The 24,461-nt window shown below is 46.2% G+C and overlaps 1 protein-coding gene across 7 annotated transcripts; it reads left to right on the forward strand.

Annotated features, from left to right (window-relative positions):
- The first annotated feature begins 1,150 nt into the window (after positions 1-1,150).
- LOC139672935 (C-type lectin domain family 4 member A-like) lies at positions 1,151-24,461 on the forward strand. Of its 7 annotated transcripts, none has more exons than XR_011698012.1 (8): positions 1,151-1,631; positions 1,735-1,788; positions 5,016-5,132; positions 7,687-7,779; positions 8,849-9,000; positions 9,214-9,335; positions 19,452-19,559; positions 20,711-20,776. XR_011698012.1 is itself a non-coding variant. In XM_071557718.1 (8 exons), the coding sequence occupies exons 2-8, from the start codon at positions 19,523-19,525 to the stop codon at positions 23,823-23,825; spliced, it is 735 nt and encodes a 244-aa protein (XP_071413819.1). In that variant the 5' UTR covers positions 9,274-9,335; positions 19,452-19,522; the 3' UTR covers positions 23,826-24,461. The 7 variants fall into 7 exon arrangements, 5 of the variants coding, with proteins under 5 accessions (XP_071413843.1, XP_071413809.1, XP_071413830.1 ...); XR_011698011.1 differs by lacking the exon at positions 20,711-20,776 and adding an exon at positions 20,243-20,390; XM_071557718.1 differs by lacking the exons at positions 1,151-1,631; positions 1,735-1,788; positions 5,016-5,132; positions 7,687-7,779; positions 8,849-9,000 and adding exons at positions 20,243-20,335; positions 22,077-22,169; positions 22,780-22,931; positions 23,149-23,270; positions 23,681-24,461 and having other exon boundaries at positions 9,274-9,335; positions 20,711-20,803.

Here is a 24,461-nt window from a genome sequence, read left to right on the forward strand (position 1 = left end):
AAGAAAGATGGAAAGAGACCTTTTACCAGCATCTGTAGTTGTAGGATAAAGTGTAATGGTTTTAAACTGAAAGAAGCCAGATCTAGATCAGATGTAAGAAACAAGATCTTTGCAATGAGGGTGTTGAGACACTGGAACAGTTTGCCCAGAGAAGTTGCTGATTCCCCTTAACTGAAAATGTTTAAGACCAGGTGGGAGAGGTTTTAAGCTGCCTGATGAAGTGAAAGATGTCCTTGCCCATGGCAAGTGGGCTGGACAAGATAGTCTTTGAAGGTCCCTTCCAACCCAAGCCATTCTGTGATTTCTAGTTCTGCTGATCAGTGAAACCTTCTCATTCTGCCTGACTCACTGGCATTTCTTCTCAGAAGTCTTTCTGATCTAGCATGTATTTCAGCAGCCATTTCCCTTAATTGTCTCCTTTCAAGATCTGCCCCAGCTTGAAATCACACTAAACAGTAGACTGTTATTTTGTCCAAGGTAGTATCAGAGGCCTTTAGCAGAAAGCAGATAAGGGAGATCATAAAATCATAGAATCAATTGGTTTGGAAAAGACCTCTGAGATCATCAAGTCCAACCCTTTGTCCAACTCCAGTCCCTTTACCAGATCATGGTACTCAGTGCCATGTCCAATCTCAGGTTAAAAACCTCCAGGGATGGTGAATCCACCACCTCTCTGGGCAGGCCATTCCAAATGACAATGTTTTAGCAGAAAAATATAAAACATTCGTTTTCAGCCTCTGAAATGGAGCCTGAACCAAGCATTGCTCTGAACTTCCACAGGCTGTGAATCAGGTTGTGATAGAAAGGTCTCTGTGTGTGGTCTTTCCAATAACCTCTTAAACTATCAACTAATTTATTTTTTTAATTCCACTTTGCTTCCACGTCTTATCCTTCTGTTTCTCCTTGGATATATCACACTTCTGATTATTTTTATTCCTCTGCCTAAGGCTGCAAATCCCTAGTCTCATGTCTAAGTTTGAGATTTGTTCTAAGTGTTAGCTCCCAACTGGGACTGACTTCCGAGAATGAGACATAGCTGCAACATTTGATGTAGCAAATGCAGCTTAACCACAAGGGACAAGTGACGGCAGGATGCATTTGAATGGGACTGCAGGTTAAAGTGGGCTAGGACCTGTGATTGCTGCAAACCTAAGAACAATAGAAGAATTAAAAACAGACAAAGGAAGCCATGAAAATATGGGATGGGGAGAAAGTTAAATAAGAAAGGTAAAAAAACTAAAAGAAAAGCCTAAAAATATCTGTAAAAGGAAGCCTATCAGCTGAGAATTGGATAAGGGGAAGGAGAAGTGCAACTTCCTTTTCAGTTGCTAGCTTCTCTTTTTCCTTTTTCTTTTTTTTTTTTTTTTAATGTCTCGGAAGTCTCCATAGTGCCACAGCTGTATTTCTCAGCTAAGAAACTGGAGATCCATTTGGAGCATTTCTGAGCTCCGAGAAATTCTGAGGTTACTGCCAGTGTTCAGCACAGCCTTCTTTTATGGGCCTAAAAAGACCACGTTTTATGTGGCAAAATTAAGGGCGGGGTCAGTTGTCACGCTGTGATTAAATGGCATCAGAAATCACCTATGCTGAGGTGAAGTTCAATAATGCATCACCAGCTGCAGTGGTTGAAGGTAAGGAATGGATGGGTTATTCAGGGGAAAGGGAGCTGGTGTGAGGGGGGACTGAAGAACCGGGAACAGAGGCTTTTCCTTCTGTCTACCACTAAATATGCAGGAGCCTGGAGGAATTTTGAAGTAAGAGGCTCAAGGAATGTCTGCAAGAGTAAAGGTGAGTTGGAGCTGCAACATGAATAAGGATGAGTACTGGGAGCACAAACAGTAGGTTTCAAGTGAATATTCATTAAGAAACATATTTGGGCTCTCTCAGTCCCCTGGTTGCAACACCAACAGTGGAGAATGGTAGTGGGTGCAGAATAGGCACTGTACAGAAATAATGCCTAGCCCTATTTCCATGCTAGTGGTAGCTGCATCCTTACACATTATGTAGTCTTGAATGAGTAATTTTTGGACAATACTGAGTACCAACAATAGAGGCTGTGGTTTATTACAAACAATCTGATCTGTCACAAAGGTGGAAGGGCTCCCAAAGCAGCCTTGGCTACTATTGCCCTTGTCTCTGAGAGAGTGAGACTACTGATTCTTGCTTATGGAGAGGTCAGGTGTCTCCTTACAGTAGAGCAGTGAGTTGTACTCTGCAGCTTTGTGAGAAGTGGTACTGGCTGCAGAAACTCATAACCCCATTGTCCATGGCTGATTGAGAAATGGCACTTGGAGAAGAGACCCAAAACTTGAATGGAACACCCAAAAATATACAGAAGAAGAATTATTTAAGTTCTGGAGGAAGATCCAACTCTGTTATTGATGCTTGCCCCTCTTGAAAAATAATTAGCACACCAAACAAACAAATTTTTATTGCTCTTAAAAATTACAGTGGTAAAATGTTTTTGGGTTTTTTTTGGTTTTTTTTTTGTTGTTTTTTTTTTTACTGGACTTTGTGTAAATGTAAGGCGTATTCTGATCAGTATGTATTCTGTAGTCATTATGCCACAAGTAGGGACACACACACAGAGGTTCTGTGTATGGCTCATTGCTTCTGCCCAGACATACAGGATCATGCACAACAGCAGGTTTCGGGGGGGTGAAAGTGTGTGCATAAATCAATGAATTTTTAAAAATTAATTAAATAATTATTGCTGCTAAGGAGAGTAGATTGCTTATTTACAGCTTTGCTTCAGTTTTACAACCCCAAACAGAGCAGACATCAGTTCCAGGCTATTCTTTGCCTACTCTGAGTCATGGAAATAATTGACTGTCTTGAAAGCTCTCTGTTTTTGATGCACCAAGATGAGTTGATTCTGGATACAGCTAGCATTTCCATCGTGGTGAGGTGGGAGTAGTGGAAATTCCCCATTGTGTTCCTAATGCTCTATTCCAAAGACATCTGATTCAGCCATGTTTGCTTGAGCTGTGGGTGCCAGGCTCATACTATAGGTTTGGGTGTGTGCTCAGGGTCTGATTTTTGGTGTGCCTGTTCAAGTGATCTCACACTGGTTGTAGCTTCTACTTGGAGTTCAGAGGAGTGGCCAGTAGTACCACTGCACACAGTTCTAACATCTCTCACAGCCTCACATTATGCTCATAAGGTGAGAGTTATGATTGAAAATTAATGAAAGATTGAGAGAGTCTTGCTGCTCTGTTCTGAGTGATTGCTCTGGCCACGCAGAATCTATGTTGGAAATGGCCAAGCGCACCTGTGTTTTCCCATTTCCCAGTCTTCCAGTTGGGCTCTAGAGATACCGAAACTGGCAATCAGGAAGCTGGAAAGGAGAAGGCACCAGCTAATCAAAAAATACATGAACTCCGGCAGGAAATGGCAGAGACTATCAGGGTGTGTTTCACACCACAGTGCAGTTGAAGTTCCGCATTTCCAACCAGGATTTCCCAAATAGAAACACGGGCATCTGTGCTGCACCACACTTACTGCCTGTGACAAGGAGATGTTGGATTTTCACACTGAATAACCAGCATATGCTCATCAGGTTGGTTGTGTTGGGATTATGCTCCACAAGTTACAAGCATGCAGAACAACTGTTGAAATCATTTTGCAGGAGCTCAACCCCCTGAGTGTGCACAAGATTACTAGTTGTGCTGCTGAGGTGCATGGCATGCGGTGTCCCTGTGCCACTTGGGTGTGAGTGTGGAATGCTCAGACCTGACTGGGCACAGGTAGAACAGTCAACCTCTGGATGTGCTGCACATCAAAAAAATAATTTGGATTGATTAGATCCATTGTCTGAAGTAGGTGGCTGGGACTCCAGATCATGAGCCAATTCCTTGTTTTCACTACAGACAAAAGCTCTGTCTAGAAAATCATTATTTGACCAAGAAAATCTAGATCTTGTCTGTCTATAAATGTTTCTTCTCCAGATAATAGAAGATGTTGCCTTTTGCCCTGCTGTAGCCTTTGCAAAGTAGTTAGAAAGCTTCCACAAAGAGCAGGTTTCTGGAAGTCTTGCTTACTAGGCATGGCTTGCAGGTACACATGTCTGCTGACAGTCTTGAGAGTTTTCACGTTGAACAAAAAAAATTTGTCATTAATATCAGTCTCTCCCAAAACTTCTTTACTCTTATCCTGCAGTGAGTGCTGCTGTCTCTTCATCCTCTTATTTGCTCTGTCTGCTGTACCTGACACTAGCTAGAACAATCTCCTAAAAAATGTTTGCTTCTCCTTCCTGGTGACCCACTCTCCTGCCTACTCTCAAATCTCCTCAGTATTGGCAAAATCCCTCTGCACAAAAGTTAGGTCCTGGAAAGTCCTAATCTGAGTGTGTGACTTTACTCAGGCTGCTGGACAGAGCCTTTTTCCGCCCCAGGTATCCAGCCTAGCACAACCTATTACAACAAGTCTCTCAACTCTGGATTCGAAAGCAGAGATGGAAGGGAAAAGTGTATCTTTTAATCTCCCAATGATTATGAGTCATCATAGCTTTGCACGTTTTTGTCTCCTGTCCTCATTCATCTTACACCAACCTTCTGCACAGAGAATCCAAAAAGCTAAGAAGGAACTAAATCAGTCATAAAAAGTTTTCTGGGGAGAACTCCACATGGAATCTTTGTGTGAATGTCTCTAGTATTAGGGATAGAGCAATGTTGTATTTGGCAGCTTTGGGATCACTGTAGAAAAACAGAGGCCGTGTGAAGGCCTCACCCCCAACCAACAACCATTAGCATTGTTAGCTCACCAGCTGGGCTGGGACTGGAAACACTGTCACTGAACCTGATCTTCTTCAGAAACCACAGAGGTCCTCTGCTCTATCCCAGCCTGCCCTTCTCCCCAGCCATGTTAACTTCCACATCAGAAATGAAATTGCTTTTTTATTTTTCTGAGGAGCTCTCTCTTGAGTATTGCATCCCTGGTATGTGGACTGTGAACTGTGGACTGACTGAAGCATAGTTGACTGTCCTATTTTGTCTGGTGTGTTCCTTTCCTTTTAGCACCTCCTGAGATGAAGAAGAATGACCACCATCCCCAGAAATACCCTCCATGGCTCCCATGGCTGATCTCACTGCTACTCCTCTTGGCATGCATTGCCCTTGCTGTTGTTCTCCTTGGTGAGTATGTGCAGGCTGGTTACAGGAGAGAGGTCTGGGGGAAATGCTGGGAGAAAAGCAGAGAAATCAGAGCCCAGAGGGAATATCTTGCAGCCAGGGAGGGCTTTTACTAAAGAACTATTGTGTCACAAGAAAGGATGCAAGCACCAGCATCTGGGTTCAGAAAACCCAAATGCTGAACATTTGAAAGGTGTGTCTTGAAGCAATATCTTTCCTGACTACTTAAACTTTGGGGATTTCAGGGTACAGTGGCAACATGACACAAACTTCTCTCTTGCAGGCCAGCCAAACCAGAGGTTATGGCCAAGTGCCATGTAGGAGTTAGGACTACTCCAGCATTATGCCAGGTGGTTCTGTTATACCCACCTTCTTTCTGAGAATTACGGAATGAGTTAGGCAGGAAGGGGCTTCTGGAAGTTTCTAGGCTATTGCCCTGTTTAAAGCATGACCATTTTCAGAACTTGTCTGGGCTTTGTGTAAAGGTCTCAGGTTTTCTGCCCTGACTTTGTATATGTCTGTGTATATCTCCCGGATCTTCCACTGTTTACTTGGGCCTTTTCAGTGAGCCAGATTGTACATTCCCATCTTTCATGGCCTCTTTGGAACTCTGGAACAATTTTCTACCTTCATACCACACAAAAAGAACTTAGTTACATTTAGCAGAGGGGGAAAAGTGGAGATGGAAGCACAAGGGTCTATACAGACAGCTGAATCTGCACTTAGGCTCTCTAAGGTGCTTGGACACACTCCATGTCCTAATGGAAAAATTGTGGAAAAATGCCACAGACCTGGCATCTCCAGGATAAACTGCACAGTGCTAACTCTCACACCTGTTTAGGGTTAATTGCAGAAAAATTAATTAAAGGTTATTCTTGCACATGCAGTTTGTGGAGACTGTGATCACTGTTTCATTCTCATTTTCTGTTAAAGGTCATTCATGGTATGTTTGCACAAATTGTCAATAAACATGATGGATTCTGGAAGAGGGCATATTTTTAGGATAAATCACTGGCTTTCCTTTTCCTGTCATTAGTTCCTAAGTCCTGAAAGTTTATATTGCTTTGTCTCCAAATGTGTAACTTTTCACAGTACTTGGCTGAATGTTTGGGGAGTATTAGGGTGCAATGTTAGAGTTTGATACCTTCTAAAAAACATGGAAGGTTTAGTTTTTAGTGGCAAATTCGCTCACCCAAGTTAATTGATACTACATAGGATTTTGGTTTAGCAGAGTGATACAGCAATGTATTGCAATGTAAACTCCAGTACAAATTGCACGTAGAGAGTGGCAATTGCAGTGCACAGATGAATCTCAATATAACCATGATTTTCATTACTGGTCATACAAGCATAGAATCGTAGCATCATTAATGTTGGAAAAGACCGCTCAGGTCATGTAATCAAACCATTAACCAAACACTGCCAAGCCCACCACTAAAGCATGTTCCCATGTGCCACATCTACAAGTTTTTTGAATGCTTCCAGGAATGCTGATTCCACCACTTCCCTGGACAGCCTCCTCCAGTGCCTGACCACCTTTCAGTGAAGAAATTTTTCCTAATATCCAAACTAAACCTCCCCTGGCACAACTTAAGACCATTTTCTGTTGCCCTGTCACTTGTTACCTGGGAGAAGAGACTGATCCCCACCTGCTATAACCTCCTTTCAGGAAGTTGTAGAGAGTGATAAGGTCACTGCTGTTCCTCCTTTTCAACAGGCTACACAACCCCAGGTCCCTCATTCACTCCTTGTCAGACTTGTACTCCATAAGACTCACCAGCTTATTTGTCCCTTTATTGTTGTTATGAGGGGCCCAAAACTGAACACAGCTCTGCAATGTGCTTAACATCAAGGCATTGACTGTCCCCACAGACCAAGACAAAATAAAGTGAGTTAAAGCCAACTCAGGCCCAGTGCATTCTTCAGGTAAGTTTTTGGTAGTCATTCAGTATTTTACACTATTTTGGACCAAGACACATATACACTCATCCCATGCTGCTCTGGCTGACTTAGGAAGACACTGCCCTCATTTTGATCTTTACAGGCATGCACAGTTACACAGCTGGTCAATTCACTCAGCTGAGCTAAAACAAAGACTGTCTGTCTACTTGTCCCCTTTTCTATAGCAATAAGGTCACCTTTCTTTGCAACAGTGGTGGTCAGTCCCTCATCACCCTTGCCCTTCTCCTCCAAGCATTCTTCTATTATAGGAATTTATTAATCAGGCACTGAGGGCACCATGAGGCATCACCTTGAGTCCCATGTGCAGTTTGGGGCACTACAATATAAAAAGACATTAAGCTATTAGAGAACTTGCAAAGGATTGTGAAGGGATAGTGAAGGGTCTGTAGGGGAAACCTTATGAGGAGCAGCTGATTTCACTTGGTTTGTTAACCTGGAGAAGAGGAGCCTGAGGGGAGACCTCACCGTGGTCTTCAACATCTCCCTGAGGGGAAGCTAAGGGGAAGGTACCAAAGAAGTCCTTGGGGTTGTGGATGTGCTGTGTGAGGAGGCAGGAGGAAAGGGTAATGCTGCCGCCTTTCCTTTCTCTTTCCAGTGACTCCCTTCTCCTGCAGCAGTGACCAGCCCACAGCCCTGCAGGAGAAATTCACAGCGTGGCAGTGCGACTCAGTGATGTCACAAGGCAAAGGTCAGTAGGGCTGGCAGGGCTACAGGAGGTCTTTGGGATGGGGGCAAGGAATGGTGGGGTTTGCCCTGACATCAAGTGGCATCAGGAGAAGACTGGAGATGCAGCCTCCAGAGAAGGGAAAGCAGGGAGAAGGAGAGCGTCCTGCTGTGAGCTTAGGGGGAGGAGAGACCCATGGTAATGGAGTGGGTCCAGAGAAGAGCAGCAAGGCTGGTGAAGGGACTGGAGCATAAGTCCTATGGGGAGAGGCTAAGGGAGCTGGGGTTGTTTAGCCTGGAGAAGAGGAGGCTCAGAGATGACCTCAGCACGGTCTAGAACTACCTGAAAGGAAGTTCTAGCCAGGTGGGGGTTGGTCTCTTCTCCCAGGCACTCAGCAATAGGACAAGGGGGCACGGGCTCAAGCTCTGCCAGGGGAAATTTAAGTAGGATATCAGAAAATATTCTTTCCAGAGAGAGGAGTCAGGCATTGGAATGGCCTGCCCAGACAGGTGGTGGATTCCCCATCCCTGGAGGTTTGTAAATGCAGATTGGACGTGGAACTGAGTGCTGTGATCTAGTAAATGGACTGGAGTTGTACCAAGGGTTGGACTTGATCTCGGAGGTCTTTTCTAACCCAGTGGATTCTATGATTATATGATTCTATGTCCTGGAGGGCAGCGTGGCTGTGAACTCTGACAAAACCATGGGGACAGCATACAGTGGCAGTGGGGAGACTGACAAAGGAGCAATAATCAAAGTGCAGCTGCAGTCAGGGAGAGAAGCAATATCCCCTGTTTCCAGGGGGTAAAGGCCTCAAGGAGGGTGTACAGGAAGAAGTCTAACCAGATCACAAAAATAAGTTAGTCATTACTTGAGATCATCTTGCAAGGAGATCACCATGGCTTTGTGTACACAAACCTCACTGGTGATCCTGAAAACAATGGGAAGAAATATCTGCATTCTCCTTACATTTTCAAGCCCTTTCTGTCAGGAAAAGTGACTAAGGGGAACATAAGCACTGCCCTGGGAGAACTTGGATCTTTGCAATCACCATCTCGCTTGTTATTCCTTTCTGTGGTGTCTTCCCACACAGGCCGAGGTTGGATGTGCTGCCCAAAGGGCTGGAAAAGGTCTCAAAAAAGCTGCTATTTTCTGTCCCCTGATGCCTTGTCCTGGGTTGAGAGTGGGCAGAACTGCACTGGGATGGGTTCCCACCTGGCAGTGATCAACAGCAGGGAAGAGCAGGTATGTGCACAGGGTTGAGAGAGAGGCAGAGCAGCCACAGACACAGTGCTGGGCCCTGGAGGGGACTCAGAGTCCATCCTTGTCCTGCAGGGAACAAGGAATGTCCAGTCTGTGCCCATACAGCACTCTGCCATCAGCCTCACCCCACAGGGACTCTTGATGCCTCCTTCTGCTCAGTCCTGCAGCTCATGGACATCACACTCTCACTTCCAGGTTTTCCTCTCTGACCAGATAAGAAAAACCTCAAAATATGTGAATTTCTATATTGGTTTGAGAGCAAGGAGTGCGGACCAGTGGCAGTGGGTGGACAAGACTCCCTATAATGCGTCAGCAACGTGAGTATCCCCGGATGAGGGGTGATTGCTGTGGCTCCCGGGAGCACAAGAAGTAGGAGAGATGTGAGGGTTCCTGTTGGTGCATGAGAGGGAGGTGTCTCAAACTTGCCTTGGAGGCAGACATGTGACTCTGATGGGTGTGAAGTCCATGGGGTTACCAGTTCTCACTAGCAGGATGGAGCAGGGTCGTGTTGTGTTGGAAGCCTGTAGGAAGAAGGCAAGTTTCCGCATGACATCGGTGCCAGTGAGATACCAGACTGAGGAGAAAGGGTACTGCTTCTGCCCATGAATCAGCATTTCTCTCCTTCAAGTCTTGCATCCCTCTGTGTCTTTTTCCGGCTGTGCTTTACAGTGAAAGCTGGAGAATAACATGTCTGTCTCTGTCTCAGATTCTGGCGGGAAAATGAACCAAGTGATAGTACGGTCGAGCCCTGCGTTGTAATGCATGCACCTGAAAAAACCCTCAAAAACTGGAATGACATCAAATGTGAGAAACATAATCGAATTTGTGAAGCTGCAGCAGTAACTGTGTGATGGAAACACACTCATCCTGAGTAAAACTGAGAGATGAGCAGTGGGCTGGGAATAGTGCAGCGCTGTGCTGGGATGGGTGGGGAGCTCTGAAGCCTGCATCCTCACTGTGCTGGGTGGGACAAGGTGAGTGGAAGTGATATGACCCTTTGTGCAGCAAGCCCAGTGCACAGACTGGCTCAGGGAACACATGAAGGCTCAGGGTCCTCAAAGCAGGTCCTGTGTTCTTGTGTCCTCTTCTCTCTGAGTGGGTCCAGTGGCCACTGGCTGCAAAGAGATGGAGTTCTCCAGGAAGAAGACACAGGAATGGAAGACAGATGTCCAGAGCTGTACATTGCTTTGTCTCCTTGATCATGGATATCTGCTTTCTGTTGAGTCACAAACAGAGTGTCCTCTGTGTGCACTGGTTTTGCTGAACAAATTCTGAATTCTTATACAAGAGAAAACACAATATTAGACCAATGAAAAACGTCTCCGTGCTGTGCGTGTAGATCTCTCTCTTTCCATCTCTAAACTGCAGGGGTATAATCCGTTGTGCTGGTTGAAAGGTAAACTGGCAGGAGAAATGAATCCAACTCAAAAACACATTACAAGTCACAGTTACAATTTAATAAAAAGATTACAATAAGTACAATGATACAGAGAAAAAAATTGTTTTAACCCACAAAACCCAGGTGTATAACCCAGCCCCCTGGGGCACGAATAGAATGGTGTTTCTCAACCACTGTGATGAGCGCCATGTGGACCTGCTGAGTGCAAAGGGAAAGGAAAGAAGAACCTGTTGGTGATGATGATGGTAGCTGTCTGGTCAAGAGTGGCGGTCTCAGTCCTGTTGAGGTTCTCGTCCTCTGAATCTGACTGGTGGTACCAGAAGTCCCCAGACCACAAGATTATAATTGCTTAGGTTCAGATGGGAATGCTCAGTACCTCCCCTGGGAGGGGGAAGTTCCACAATGGGGTGATCTAACTCTGTGAGTCATGGGATAATTTTGGAGTCTTTGATGGCTCATTAGCAGACATGACTACTCAGGCTGGATGTGAAGGTGCTGATGCCTCCCCAGAGGGGAGTTATTATAGCTGAGACACTGATGTGAAGACAGGAACACTTCCAGATCTCACAGGTTTCTGTAACACCCAGCTTGTAGCCTGAGGGGTCAGGTGTGCCCTGAGTAGCTGCTGCACATGATCCACCATTAACAGTCCATGCGACATGATCTCGAGGGTGTAGAATACACAGTTTTGGTTACATCCATACAGTGATAAGCTGGTCCCAGATGCTCTAACTAGGACATCCTTGAATCATAGAATGATTTGAGTTGGAAGGGACCTTTAAAGATCGTCTAATTTCAAGCCCTAAGTCTTGAGCTGGGACACCTGCCACTGCAACATGTTACTCAAAGTCCCATCCAGCGTGGCCTTGAACACTTCCAGGGGTTGGGCATCCACAGCTCCTCCGGGCAACCTGTGCCAGTGCCTCACCAACCACACAGGAGAGAATTTCTTCCTGATCTCTAATCTAAACCTACCCTCTCCCATTTTAAAACCCATCACTACATGCTCCTGTCAAAAGTCCCTCTCCAGCCTTCCTGGAAACCTCCTTTAGGTACTGGAAGGCTGCTCGAAGGTCACCATGGAGTCTTCTCTTCTCTAGGCTGAACAAACCCAGCTCTCTCCGTCTGTCTTCAAAGCCAAGGTGTTACAGCCTTCTGTCTCCATTCCCAGTGTCTTCATCTTTGTGGCCCTCCCTGTGGACTTGTCCCCATGGCAGAAGCCATGCACTCTGGGCCTTGAGTGCCACCTGGAGGAAGAAGTCCTCTTCCCAACTCCCAGCTGATGCCAGGCTCACCTGATGCAGCAGCACTGCTGGAAGGCCAAATCCTCTGGGGTGCCCTTGTAAGGGCATGCCTGCCCAGGCCAGGTCATGCTGCAGAAGAGGCGGGAAGGGGCAGGGCTGCTCATGCCCATCAAGTCCCTTCCAGAAGTTCATTGCCATTTGAACAGCCTTCCTGGCCAGGTGCAGACCATATGCCACCACTTATGGTGGATCTCACTTTTTCTCCACTCTTTCCCACTTCCTGGACCCTATATCCTCACTTCTGTTTGCCCCAGGAAACATCATCTGCCTAAGCTTGCCTGACCAGTTAGTGCCAGCTCCCAGCAGGGCATTCAACTGGATGTGCAATTCCTGGCTGTGCAACTCTGTCTTACCTGTGACAGGGAATCCTGTCTCTATGTGCCAAAGAGAGGGGAGAATTCATACCGGAGACAAGGGGATTGGGAGAGTTGGTTTCCTCAGCCAATCACTGGCAGCAGTTCTAGGAACAGCAGTGTGTTTTCTGCAGCTCCACATCTGTAGCTCCAGACATTAGTGAGCATGAGTGTGTGTATAATATGTACATATAGAGATGCATATGGGAGTAAAAGGATATACACATATTAAAATCACACAGGTCAGCACAGGCAGAAAGCACTGACACCAACTCATACAGCAGCCTGGTGCTGTTCCCCTCCCTGGCTGGAGCAGCATGAAAGCCTGCCAGCAGAAAGATGTATGTTTACACACATACGATATGGACCTGTCCAGCAGTCAGGTTAGTCATTCAGTCTGTCTGTATCTTGCCCCTGCGTCTCTTGGTCTTTCCTACACTTGGTCTCATGTCAGGCACGAAGAGAAAAAGGTCTCTCTGGCAGCTGGTCAAGACTTCTGGACTTTCTTAGAAGGTGCCTCTCAGACTGCATGGTCTTCCTGGGAGCTGGCTTGGACACCTGGGCTCCTGCTCCATTTTCAGTGATGTGCTTCCTGGAGTTCATAATTGCCTGATGTTGTTCTGTCAAGTGGGAAAGAGTCTGAAATTCTTTTTTGAAACTAGCCACCCCCACTGGTTGACAAGGGCATTTCCACAGATATAAATTGATCTTTTTAGGGATTTGACATAGTTCCACAGGATACAGTCAAGAAGAGAAGAGGTTATGAAGAAGTGTCTCAGATAGCTGTGAGAAACCAGTGGTCAGCAGAGACCTGTGGTTGCATCAGGGAGCTGGAGAAGTGCAGTGCTGCAAATAGCTTCCTTTCCCCTTTGTGGTGTCCTGGTCCTCTCCAGCTTCACAGTGCAGATGTGCATCTCATGGAGAACAAAATCCTTCTCTGCTACTATTTGAGTTAATGTCCTTTGGTGTCCTGTAGTGGGAACACGACCACTGTGCTCTTAATAGCCTGTTTGAGGCTGAGATGCTTCTGTCTTCCAATGGCTTTTTTCCCAGTGCCAAGCCTCCTCTTTCCTCACAAGTCCTGCTGAACATATTCCTTTACACCATTTCTCTTTCTTTGCCTCAGACTCCTCCCATTCCCCTCTGGCACTGCCTAAGCCCAGTGCTCTCACATTTACCTCTCTGGCCCTATGTCATACAACAAGCCGCAGAGTTAATATGCCAGTCCTGGAGCGCTGATGCTGGAGAAGGACTTTCCTCTTCTGTTCAGGGAGTTTTATGAGAGTTGAGGCCATCCCCACAAAGCAGCGTTTTAGTCCCTTCTCCCAGAATTTATTTCCATGGTGGTTTTCCTCTTCATGGTGTAATCAAGTCCATCTCCCATCTCCCTTGCAGTGATTTTCTCTTCTCTGTTTTGAGTTAATTTCTCTACTTTCCAGATCCCTTGTCCTCCCACCTTGTTTCCTGGCCTCTTGAAGTGTCCCATCTCAAGTACACCCTCCTGGCCCTGCAAGTGAGGGCCTCTCCACCTGCAGCCTAAATGCTGTGCTATGTAGTGTCACAGCTCTTCCCAACCCCATCCTGGGCTTAGGGCTGCCTGGAAGTGACCTCCTGGCCTTGGATCTTAAGCAAGATTCCCACTAGATTCCCACAAGACTTTTGCCATGCAGGAGTCCCTGTTAGCCCTCTCTGTGTGATAACTCTTGGCACACAGGGATGACAAGGAGCAGATTTCCTTTCTTCCCTCCTCCAGACAAGAGCCATACCAAGACAGGGAGGGTTAGGCTTGCAGAGGTAAAGCCATCTGGAGGTGCAGTGCCCATGAAGGACAGAGCTGACCAGCAGTTCACCTGGGGTGGGCGTGCAGTGAACAGCACCAGCTGCCAGCTCTGAACAGGGCCCTCTCATCTTGGCTGTAGGAAGAAAGCAAGTTTCCATGTAGGACTGACACCACAGTCAGTGGTGAAGTAGAATTACAGATGTGATTCATCCAGGAGGCTCTGGATGAATCAGCATCTGGAAGAGACCATCCCCATGTCCCCCTGTCCCCTGAAAACACCAAGTCCTGCTCCTCATCTTTTGCTGCAATGCTTGACTAGGTCATACTGGAGGGTAACATGTTTCCAGTTCTGGAGGCTTGAAGATATGGCTAATATGAATGATGAAGCCTATATTGTAATCCACCAGAATGCACAGGTACAACAGAACTGGAACAAGCTTCTACAGGAATGAGAGCCATTATCTCCAAATTCATGAATCTGCAGCACTAACAGTCTGATGGAGGAAACCTCATCCTGAGGAAAACTGGCAGACCAGTAGTTACCTGACAAGAACACAGGAGATTTTTGAAATGGTTGTGAATGGTGGAGCCTGCACTTTCACTCTGTTCTCTGGTCTGAACAGTTGTAACTCACTCAGCCTCTCCTCTTATGAAGATGCAACCAGAAGATGTTTCATTTGCCTTTTCAACAAGAGGGAACAATCCAGCATTGGCTCCGTGCCTCTGGTGACTCCCCAGAAAAGAGGCCATATTCCCACTCCTGCCTTGGACACAGTCACTTTATGTCATGTTATCCCTATCAGTGCAATGCTGGATGTGCTGCATGATGGGCTGGGGATGCTTTCAAAAATGTTGCTACCACATACTGGCAGAACAGATGTCCAGGAATGAAAGCAAGGACACAGGCTCACACACAGTGGTGATCAACACAGAAGCAAATGAAGTAAGCGGGAGTCTTCCCATAGGAGTCTTCCAAACAAATCCTCAAATCATCGAGTGTTTGCTATCCTGAAGACTCTGATTGTGATCCTGAATTTTGCCCTGCTTCCTCCTCACAAGGTACTGAATTCCAGCATCTCATTCTCACCAGACAAGCTTTCCCCAGCATTTACTTCCCAAGCAGCTCTTCCTCATTGGTAATTGTGAGACCCAGCACAGCACATCTATTTTTGGATGCCCCATTGATTTAAAGAAAATCTCAGTATTGATAGTAAAGCACCATTTTATTACGGCCTGGCCACGGCTGGGGTCATGCATGGGGCCCATGCCCCCAAGTACGTGTCCACCAGATGTACAAAATTCAGCCCTTTTAAGCAGATAGCTCTAAATATTATCTATTACAGGCAGTCTGTAGATTTACGTCATAGAATTATATATTTTGTTGTTGATGCCGTGAATGACCCTTCCCCCAAAAACAGGACTTCGAGCCACGTTAGTGTAGGGTAAGATAAAAAGTAAAGGTCCTTTAATAACACAGGGCCTACAGCCCACAGGAATACAGGATGACATGCATGTGTCTCAGTTCTTGTTTCCATGGCTTTTATAATAAGATCCTCCAATCATTGCTTAACACGTTTCTCAGTTCAGCCCCAGTCCCACTCCTGGTCCAACCCCCAGAATTGGGTCTGGGGTCGTCAAGACCCTCTGTCTTCATCAACTTTTCTTCTTCAGGCACACAAAGGTCTCTTGGAGTTCATCCAATTCTGGTTTTTGGGTCACTCTGACCTATGTTTATGTTTCATTCTGTAGGCCTTCTGATATCCTTCAGCTCTTTACCTTGGAAAGGAGTCTAAACGAGATTAATTAACTAAAGGAATTTGAGTTCCCTGTTCTGGGACAGGGGTAGTAATAGAAAGGCATTAAACTTAAACTGTTAGAAATATTAACCCTCTAAAAATCTACAACTACTGTGTTCCTAAAATCTACAAAATGTGAAAATCAGAACAAAAACTCCTTTGGCATCATGTTTATGTCTTATGTTGTTAACTATTCTTCACCCCCCCTCTGTCTGGGTTCTGCTTCCCCCCTCTGTGTTAGAAAGCAGTTCTCATGTGCTTCAAGCTGCTTCTCCATTCAAGCAAGTCCTCTTGTCTTCGTTGAACATACTCAGGTTAGCCCTAGTTCTCTTTTTTTCTTAATTGCCCACTGCTTAGGCTGGCCCTACTTGCAAACAATTACATTACATTACATTTTGCAAAGTCTCAACAAATTCGAATGCTAGCAACAGTATAGTTAAATTTTACGCCATATTATTTTGTCTTTGTTTCACCATAACCTGTGTCAGGAAATTTTGGTAAGGAGCATTCCAGGATCCTCCTGGACTGCTTGTACTTTACTGCTGAACACAGCTCAGAAACTGCAGCACAAGCTGCTAAGCCTGACAGCTGCCTCTGGGAGCTGCCCTCACACACATACTGCTGGGGCTCAGCGCAGTGGAGCTGGTTTTCAGTCTGTGACAGTGTAAAGCACCCAGGCACATTGGGATCCCACTCCCTGTGGGGTGAGTTCTCTGCCTGTATTATCACAGCTTGTAGCACTTCCTCACTGTTTTCTGCCTTTCTCTTTGTTAGTATTTGCTTCTAGGCTACTTGCCTTTATCTGACCAGTTCAGCTAAGTCTTTCCCTTCAAATCATTCTGAATTCAAGAAAACTGGAAATCAGGACTGCCTGCAGGATTCAATGGATGGAGAAACTGCCATCAACCTAAGAGAAAAAGAGAACTAGATCCAGCAAGTTAAATTCTGTACATGAGCACACTTGCTGTTCTTCGTTGGTCCTTGCAACCCTCTCAAGCATTCTTCATCCTGCTTCAGGAGGCTGGTGCCTTCTAAACCAACGCACCTTCGCTGCTCCCAACATGGGCTAGGATCTGTTTCTGCCTCCTAAATAGGAGCTCCAACTGATTTATTACATGGTATAGTTTGGCAGAAAAGCTGATGAAGTTTTATCTTCCAGCTTGTGGTTCTCAGTTCTCAGATCCTGAGTTCCTCTGAAAGAAGTGCATTCTATGCCTTTTCCTGCAACCTTGAGTCCTGGAAGACATCTTGTAACTGCAGTATTTTCCATAGCTCATGTCCCTTTGATCTTGTCTGTATCATGCCATTCTTGTTGACTCTTGTCTATACTGCAAGGATCTCTGGAAGTAGATTCAGGGTTCTCCTTTGCCTCCTCTAGGAGGGCACTTTTAATGATCAAGTAGCACTGACTTCAGTGTTTCAAGATCATGGGTTCCTGGCAATTCTGCACTGCCAGGTGCCACTCTGTTGTGCCAGCACACTGATCTGACACATAGATTTGTAAAGTGAAAATATCAAGGGTCACTCATGAAGATCTTCATGACTGGAACAGATAGGAAACCACAGAGAATCTTTACTTAGACAACTGAGGAAAGATGCACAGGAAGATAGAGATCACTGGTACATGTTCTCCGCAAGCATGTTGCCCATGTTTATGCAGCAGGACAGAGAAAGAAGTCACTGCTATTTTGGAGACATTGCATTGGTTTCAGATCCTTCCACCAATGAGGTAACCTCTCCCATCACTGTTCTCAGCTGCCTGCCAACAGGACTAGTAAGGAATTTCTGTGCAGTCTAGTGCACATTTTGGTTACCTTCATCACTTTGAGACTATTTCCAAGTTAGTCATCTGAATGCTGTAAGATCAGCTATTGATTAGCTGAGAAGAGCAGATTGGTTTCTGATGCTGAAAAGGCAGTCCTTTGCTGTCCCTCTGCTTTAGAGCCTTTGAATACACCCAAATAAAATTTTGTGGAGCTGTTTCAACAGACCTTCATGTTGGTCAAATGGTCTGCATAGTAGCAAGGGAGAAAATAGTAATGTAAGTGCAAAAGGCCATGTGAATTGAATATCCCAAACTAGTCGAGGGGGCACAAAAAGCACTGCTGTTAAAGAAGTACAGGACTACCAGGTTAAAGATAATCAAAGAAATAGCAAAAGACTTCTGGGACACAGAAGGAAGTTTGAACACAAAGTTTAGAGCAAGCAAAAACATTATTAACACTGAGAAAATAGAGAAAAGGAATAAAGTGTCAGTCAATATCAGGCTGATCTGCAACTTTGCAACCTCTGTCTGTAGCAGAGCACCCTCATCATGGATGCCGTGGGTGACCTGCCCTCATGGCTGTCAGTGCTGCGACAGGTACAGACCCACACCTTCAGTGTGCCTGTGTGACCCTGTGCTGTCTCACTGGCCTCTGGGTCAGTGGGCTGTAGGAAGTGCTGTGCAGACACACAAACCCTACATCTCCAGCAGGGAGTGTGTGAGACTAGTGCAACCGTGCTTTGAGAAAAGAGGATGTGGACCTGCACTTCCTCTGGTGCTTGTGGTCAGAGACTGGAGACTGCACAAGGAGATATGTGAATGTGTTTGGAAGGGTTAGAATTTTTGGCCCTTAATTGCGTAAAAGTGTTTAGAAATTCAGGGTTTAACTCTGCCTGCAGCCTGTTGGGCACAAAAGGCATACCCAGAGTATATCTTCTACACACAGATTAAGATTGTCCTCACTTGTAACCAATTCTGTGCCCTGATCTTTGACGCTTCAGCCCACATCCCTCTGCAATTGTTACGAGCTGTCCCATTCGCTCCTCACTGCACCCAGCCATGCCTCTTCACACAGAGAAACCAGCTAGTGAGACAAGGGAGAGCAAAGGCTGTGTACCCGCCTCAGTTCATTAGGGTTGCAATGAGATTCAGTGGAGATTCTTTATCCTCAGATGTATCCCTATGACACTATTGTGCATGATTTTCAAGTTGCCTTGAGCAGTGTTAGAACAACGATGTATGGCTGTGCCTTTTGTAGTCTTGACCAAGTAACCCTGCATGCTCTGTAATGCACAGGGTCTCTGGCACTGTCTAGTGATCCTTTCTGACCTCCAGCTTCACAATAAGAGGTCATATGCAGCCCCTCTGCTCAGAGCTCCATCCTCTTCCCTGAGCAGTGAGTTAAAAATAATGTTGGCAAGTTCTTTGTTGTGCTCTGGGTTACTGGGCTCAGACTTCATATGGGCACTGCCCAGACTGAGTCACAGATATGATTTCTTGCCATTTATTTTACTCTCCTTTGCAGCAGATTTAGTCTTTTGCAAGCAAACACCAAATATACAGACTAATATATGTATTTTCACACACATACTCACTGATTGGGGAAAGAGCAATGACCAAAGAGGGAAGGCCACTACCATGTCCTGTGAAACTGCTTGAGTATTTTCAAATGGAGGTTGTTTGAGCTGGAATGATGCTACTCTTCATCTGTTTTCTTCTGCCTCTGTGACCCTGAGATTAGTTTTGTCGGTTAAAAACTTGGTTGCAATAATGACAAGGTCATGGGTTCAATCTCCTGTGTGGGCCATTGACTTAAGAGTTGGAGTCGATGATCCTTGTGGGTCCCTTCCAACTCAGAATAATCTGTGATTCTGTTTCTGTGTTGCAATGAACATTTTGTGAAATCTTCTTGCATTGCCATGATGAAATGCCTCAGTCTCCATGTGCTGTGGGGAACACCCAGGATATGGCTTTTCCTGCACACCAGATTAGAAACTGTGAATACTCCTCACCATTGTGGGTGTTGCCCTGTGTAGGAGGAAGACTGCATTTGTGGCCACACTGGTAATGTGGACACTTGGAGAAGAGTGATACTGTGGTGGGGATAATGAATTGCCAAGGAAGAGTCAGTCCTGGAACTGCAGGTAACCACCTCCCTTCCTTCCTGTCCTCCTGTAGAAGAATTAAGAGGTGGGGGAAAATACAGGGCAGGGATGGATAATAGACATGGTATGCTGGCTTTCCTGGTATTAGGAGAAGGGGCTTAGGACGAGAGCAGTGCAATAGATGAGGGAACTGTGAGTTTGGGGTGGGAGAATGAGCTTTTTTCTTAGAGCCAGGGGAATGAAAGTCCACAGGGGCAATGATCTGCCATCCTTTTCAGATTTCTTTACTGTAAACAATGAGACTGAAGAGTGCTATCCTACTATTATTACCCTGTTAAAGCTGTCTGCATCAAGCTGAGCACAAGTCACTGCTCCCATCTCTGGTATCTCTAAGGAGAAATAGGCAGGGATTCACCCAAGAGCTTCTAAGTGCCTTTTTTTAACTGTAGAAACAAGCAGAGTGCAGTTCGGACAGAATACAGGCAGGTCGTATGACAAGCAGTGAAATAAGAAAGCAGCTTCAGGCTACCCCCTGTGTTGCTCTGCTCTGTGGATCTAACCCACTGCTACTGACAAGCAACAGGATCTGCTTACAGGACTTGTGGGGCTTCACAGTCCATGCAACAAGGGTACCAGCCAAGTGTTGGGGTATGGAGCCATCTGGGTTATGCCTGTCCTAATTCTGGGCTGGAGGATTCCCACTCTTGCTTTGTGTTTTTCAGCTCCAGTAGAAGAGAGAAGGTGTTCCTGGCTGAACCTCTGGCTCTTCCTTATTTCTATTGTTGTCATCAAAACTACCTTTGTGATCGTTCTGGGTGTGTTCCAGGGTCTCTTTATTACTCGGGGATGAATTGAACCATTTCCACACTTATTAAGCCTATCCCATGAGTTCTTTGTCCCTTTCTTGACTCCATCCAGAATTGATGTCCAAGCTGGATTTGTCAGCTGGGATAATGAGTCTCTCAGCCTGCAGAGGTGAGAGAAGCTCATCCAAGGGTGGGAGTGACTGGTAATGGGAGAAATGGCCTGCTGTTTCTCACCTCCTTCCTCAATACAGATTTCAGAGCTTGGTCACACAACAGAGTCTCTGTGGGGTCTCTAAGCCAGAAGGTGGAGGATGAGAAAGGTTGCCTATGAAGGAGGAGGAAAGGATGAGAGTAGCACTTACCTTCTTGTTCCTCTCTTCCCAGTTGTTTTACTTCATGGAAGCCATGGCCAGTACAAGACTCTGCTCCAGAACTCTACTGAATGGCACTGTGTTCCCAACATTTCGGCAAACAAAAGTGAGTGATGTTGAGAGTCTCATAAGCAACACAAAGAACTTCATCAGCATATAGTTTGGTGTCACTCAGCCTTTGAGGTTGGGATTGTCATTGTCAGTTAAAACTGGATTGTTTTAAGGCAGGAAGCTGGGGACTTGAGGCATAAAGATGCTGTACTGCACAATTTTACTATAGGATGCCATGAAAACATGTTCTGAGGCTGTGGAAGAGGGTGGGTTGTTGCATACCTGCCTTAGACCAACCTTTCCACTCTTCTGCTCCCACAATTCCCCAGCTGCTGCTCTGCTTCCTTAACTAGATGAAAGTGCTTCATCCTGGATAAATCCAGCTCCAACCTCTGTGCTGGCTCACTGCTTGTTCACACAAACATCATGGTTGTTCACCCCTGAGCCCATGGGGTAGTTCAAGGGTACTCATGAGCCCTCAGCTCCCTCAGTGACTCCTCATCAGATTTCTGCTCCAGATGTGTTCCAGTGTCCTTCTCTGGACACCTTTCATCACCTCAATATCTTTCTTGTTATGAGGGGCCCAAAACTGAACACAGCTCTGCAATGTGCTTAACATCAAGGCATTGACTGTCCCCACAGACCAAGACAAAATAAAGTGAGTTAAAGCCAACTCAGGCCCAGTGCATTCTTCAGGTAAGTTTTTGGTAGTCATTCAGTATTTTCCACTATTTTGGACCAAGACACATATACACTCTTCCCATGCTGCTCTGGCTGACTTAGGAAGACACTGCCCTCATTTTGATCTTTACAGGCATGCACAGTTACACAGCTGGTCAATTCACTCAGCTGAGCTAAAACAAAGACTGTCTATCTTCTCGTCCCCTTTTCTGTAGCAATAAGGTCACCTTTCTTTGCAATAGTGGAGGTCAGTCCCTCATCATCCTTGTCCTTCTCCTCCGAGCATTCTTCTATTATAGGAATTTATTAATCAGGCACTGAGGGCACCATGAGGCATCACCTTGAGTCCCATGTGCAGTTTGGGGCACTACAATATGAAAAGACATTAAGCTATTCGAGAACTTGCAAAGGAGGGATATGAGGATGGTGAAGGGTCTGTAGGGGAAACCTTATGAGGAGCAGCTGATTTCACTTGGTTTGTTAACCTGGAGAAGAGGAGCCTGAGGGGAGACCTCACCGTGGTCTTCAACATCCCCCTGAGGGGAAGCTAAGGGGAAGGTACCAAAGAAGTCCTTGGGGTTGTGGATGTGCTGTGTGAGGAGGCAGGAGGAAAGGGTAATGCTGCCGCCTTTCCTTTCTCTTTCCAGTGGCTCCCTTCTCCTGCAGCAGTGACCAGCCCACAGCCCTGCAGGAGAAATTCACAACATGGCAGTGCGACTCAGTGATGTCACAAGGCAAAGGTCAGTAGGGCTGGCAGGGCTACAGGAGGTCTTTGGGATGGGGGCAAGGAATGGTGGGGTTTGCCCTGACATCAAGTGGCATCAGGAGAAGACTGGAGACGCAGCCTCCAGAGAAGGGAAAGCAGGGAGAAGGAGAGTGTCCTGCTGTGAGCTTAGGGGGAGGAGAGGCCCATGGTAATGATGTCCTGGAGGGCAGCATGGCTGTGAACTCTGACAAAACCATGGGGACAGCATACAGTGGCACTGGGGAGATTGACAAAGGAGAAATAATCAAAGTGCAGCTGCAGTCAGGGAGAGAAGCAATATCCCCTGTTTCCAGGGGCTGAAGGCCTCAAGAGGGGGGTGTACAGGAAGAAGTCAAACCAGATCACCAAAATAAGTTAGTCACAACTGGAGATCACCTTGCAAGGAGATCACCATGACCTTGTGTATACAAACCTCACTGGTGATCCTCAAAACAATGGGAAGTAATATCCGCACTCTCATATTTTGAAGCTCTTTCTGTCAGGAAAAGTGACTAAGGGGAACATAAGCACTGCCCCTGGAGAATCTGGACCTTTACCATCACCATTTCTCTTGTAATTCCTTTCTGTGGTGTCTTCCCACACAGGCCGAGGTTGGATGTGCTGCCCAAAGGGCTGGAAAAGGTTTCAAAAAAGCTGCTATTTTCTGTCCCCTGATAAGATGTCCTGGGTTGAGAGTGAGCAGAACTGCACTGGGATGGGTTCCCACCTGGCAGTGATCAACAGCAGGGAAGAGCAGGTATGTGCACAGAGTTGAGAGAGAGGCAGAGCAGCCACAGACACAGTGCTGGGCCCTGGAGGGAACTCAGAGCCCCTCCTTGTCCTGCAGGGGACAGGGAGTGTTCTCTATGCACCCCTACAGCACTCTGCCACCAGCATCACCCCATAGGAACTCTTGATGACTCCCTCTGCTCAGTCCTGCACCTCATGGACATTCCATTCTCCCTCATTTCCAGGTTTTCCTCTTTGGTCAAATAAAACAACCCTCAAGAGGAGAAAACTTCTACATCGGTCTGAGAGCAAGTAGTGTGGACCAGTGGCAGTGGGTGGACAAGACTCCCTATAATGTGTCAGCAACGTGAGTATCCCTTGATGAGGGGTGATTGCTGTGGCTCCTGGCAGTGCAAGAAGAAGGAGAGATGTGAGGGTTCCTGTTGGTACATGAGAGGGAGTGTCCCAAACTTGCCTTGGAGGCAGACATGTGCCTCTGATGGGTGTGAAGTTCATGGAGTGAGTGGTGGTGACCAGTTCTCACTAGCAGGATAGAGCAGGGTTCTGTTGTGTTGGAAGGCTTTACAAAAAAGGCAAGTTTTCACATGACCTTAGTGCTATTGGCATACCAGAGTGAGAGAAAGGCTACTGCTTCTGTCCGTGAATCAGCAGTGGGAATTTTTCTCTCTCTCCTTGAAGTCTTGCATCCCTCTGTGACCTTTTCTGGCTGTGCTTTACAGTGAAAGCTGGAGAATAACATGTCTATCTCTCTTTCAGGTTTTGGCGCAAAGGCAAACCGAGTGATCACAATGATGAGAATTGTGTTGTAATGTATAGGGATTCAGAACTGCCTAATAACTGGAATAATGTCAGATGTTTGATCTATCATCGAATTTGTGAAGCTGCAGCAGTAACTGTATAATGGAAATAACCCCACCCAGAGTAAAACTGAGTGATGAGCCGTGGGCTGGGAATAGTGCAGCACTGTGCTGGGATGGGTGGGGAGCTCTGAAGCCTGCATCCTCACTGTGCTGGGTGGGACAAGGTCAGTGGAAGTGATATGACCCTTTGTGCAGCAAGCGCAGTGCACGGACTGGCTCGGGGAACACATGAAGGCTCAGGGTCCTCAAAGCAGGTCCTGTGTTCTTGTGTCCTCTTCTCTCTGAGTGGGTCCAGTGGCCACTGGCTGCAAAGAGATGGAGTTCTGCAGGATGAACACATAGGAATGGAAGACAGATGTCCAGAGCTGTACATTGCTTTGTCTCCTTGATCAGAAGTGTCTGCTTTCTGCTGTGTCATGCACAGGGTGTCCTCTGTGTGCACTGGTTTTGTTGAACAAATTCTGAATTCTTATACAAGAGTTAGTTCAATATTAGACCAATGAAAAAAGTCTCTGTGCTGTGAGTGTAGATCTCTCTTTCTCTTTCCATCTCTAAACTGCAGGGGTATAATCCTTGAATCATGGAAAGGTTTGGGCTGGAAGGGACCTTTAAAGATCATTTAGTTTGAAGCCCTAAGTCTTGAGCTGGGACACCTGCCACTGCAACATGTTACTCAA

Source organism: Pithys albifrons, chromosome 1 (assembly GCF_047495875.1).
Source record: "Pithys albifrons albifrons isolate INPA30051 chromosome 1, PitAlb_v1, whole genome shotgun sequence".
Taxonomy (NCBI): domain Eukaryota; kingdom Metazoa; phylum Chordata; class Aves; order Passeriformes; family Thamnophilidae; genus Pithys; species Pithys albifrons.

Excerpts from the sequence above, each read along its gene's own strand:
- LOC139672935 (XM_071557708.1), top strand. The coding sequence starts at position 1,565 with ATGGCATCAGAAATCACCTATGCTGAGGTGAAGTTCAATAATGCATCA. Across the intron at positions 1,789-5,015 it reads GAATGTCTGCAAGAGTAAAG|CACCTCCTGAGATGAAGAAG; the intron begins GTGAGTTGGAGC and ends CTTTCCTTTTAG. Across the intron at positions 7,780-8,848 it reads AGTGATGTCACAAGGCAAAG|GCCGAGGTTGGATGTGCTGC; the intron begins GTCAGTAGGGCT and ends CTTCCCACACAG.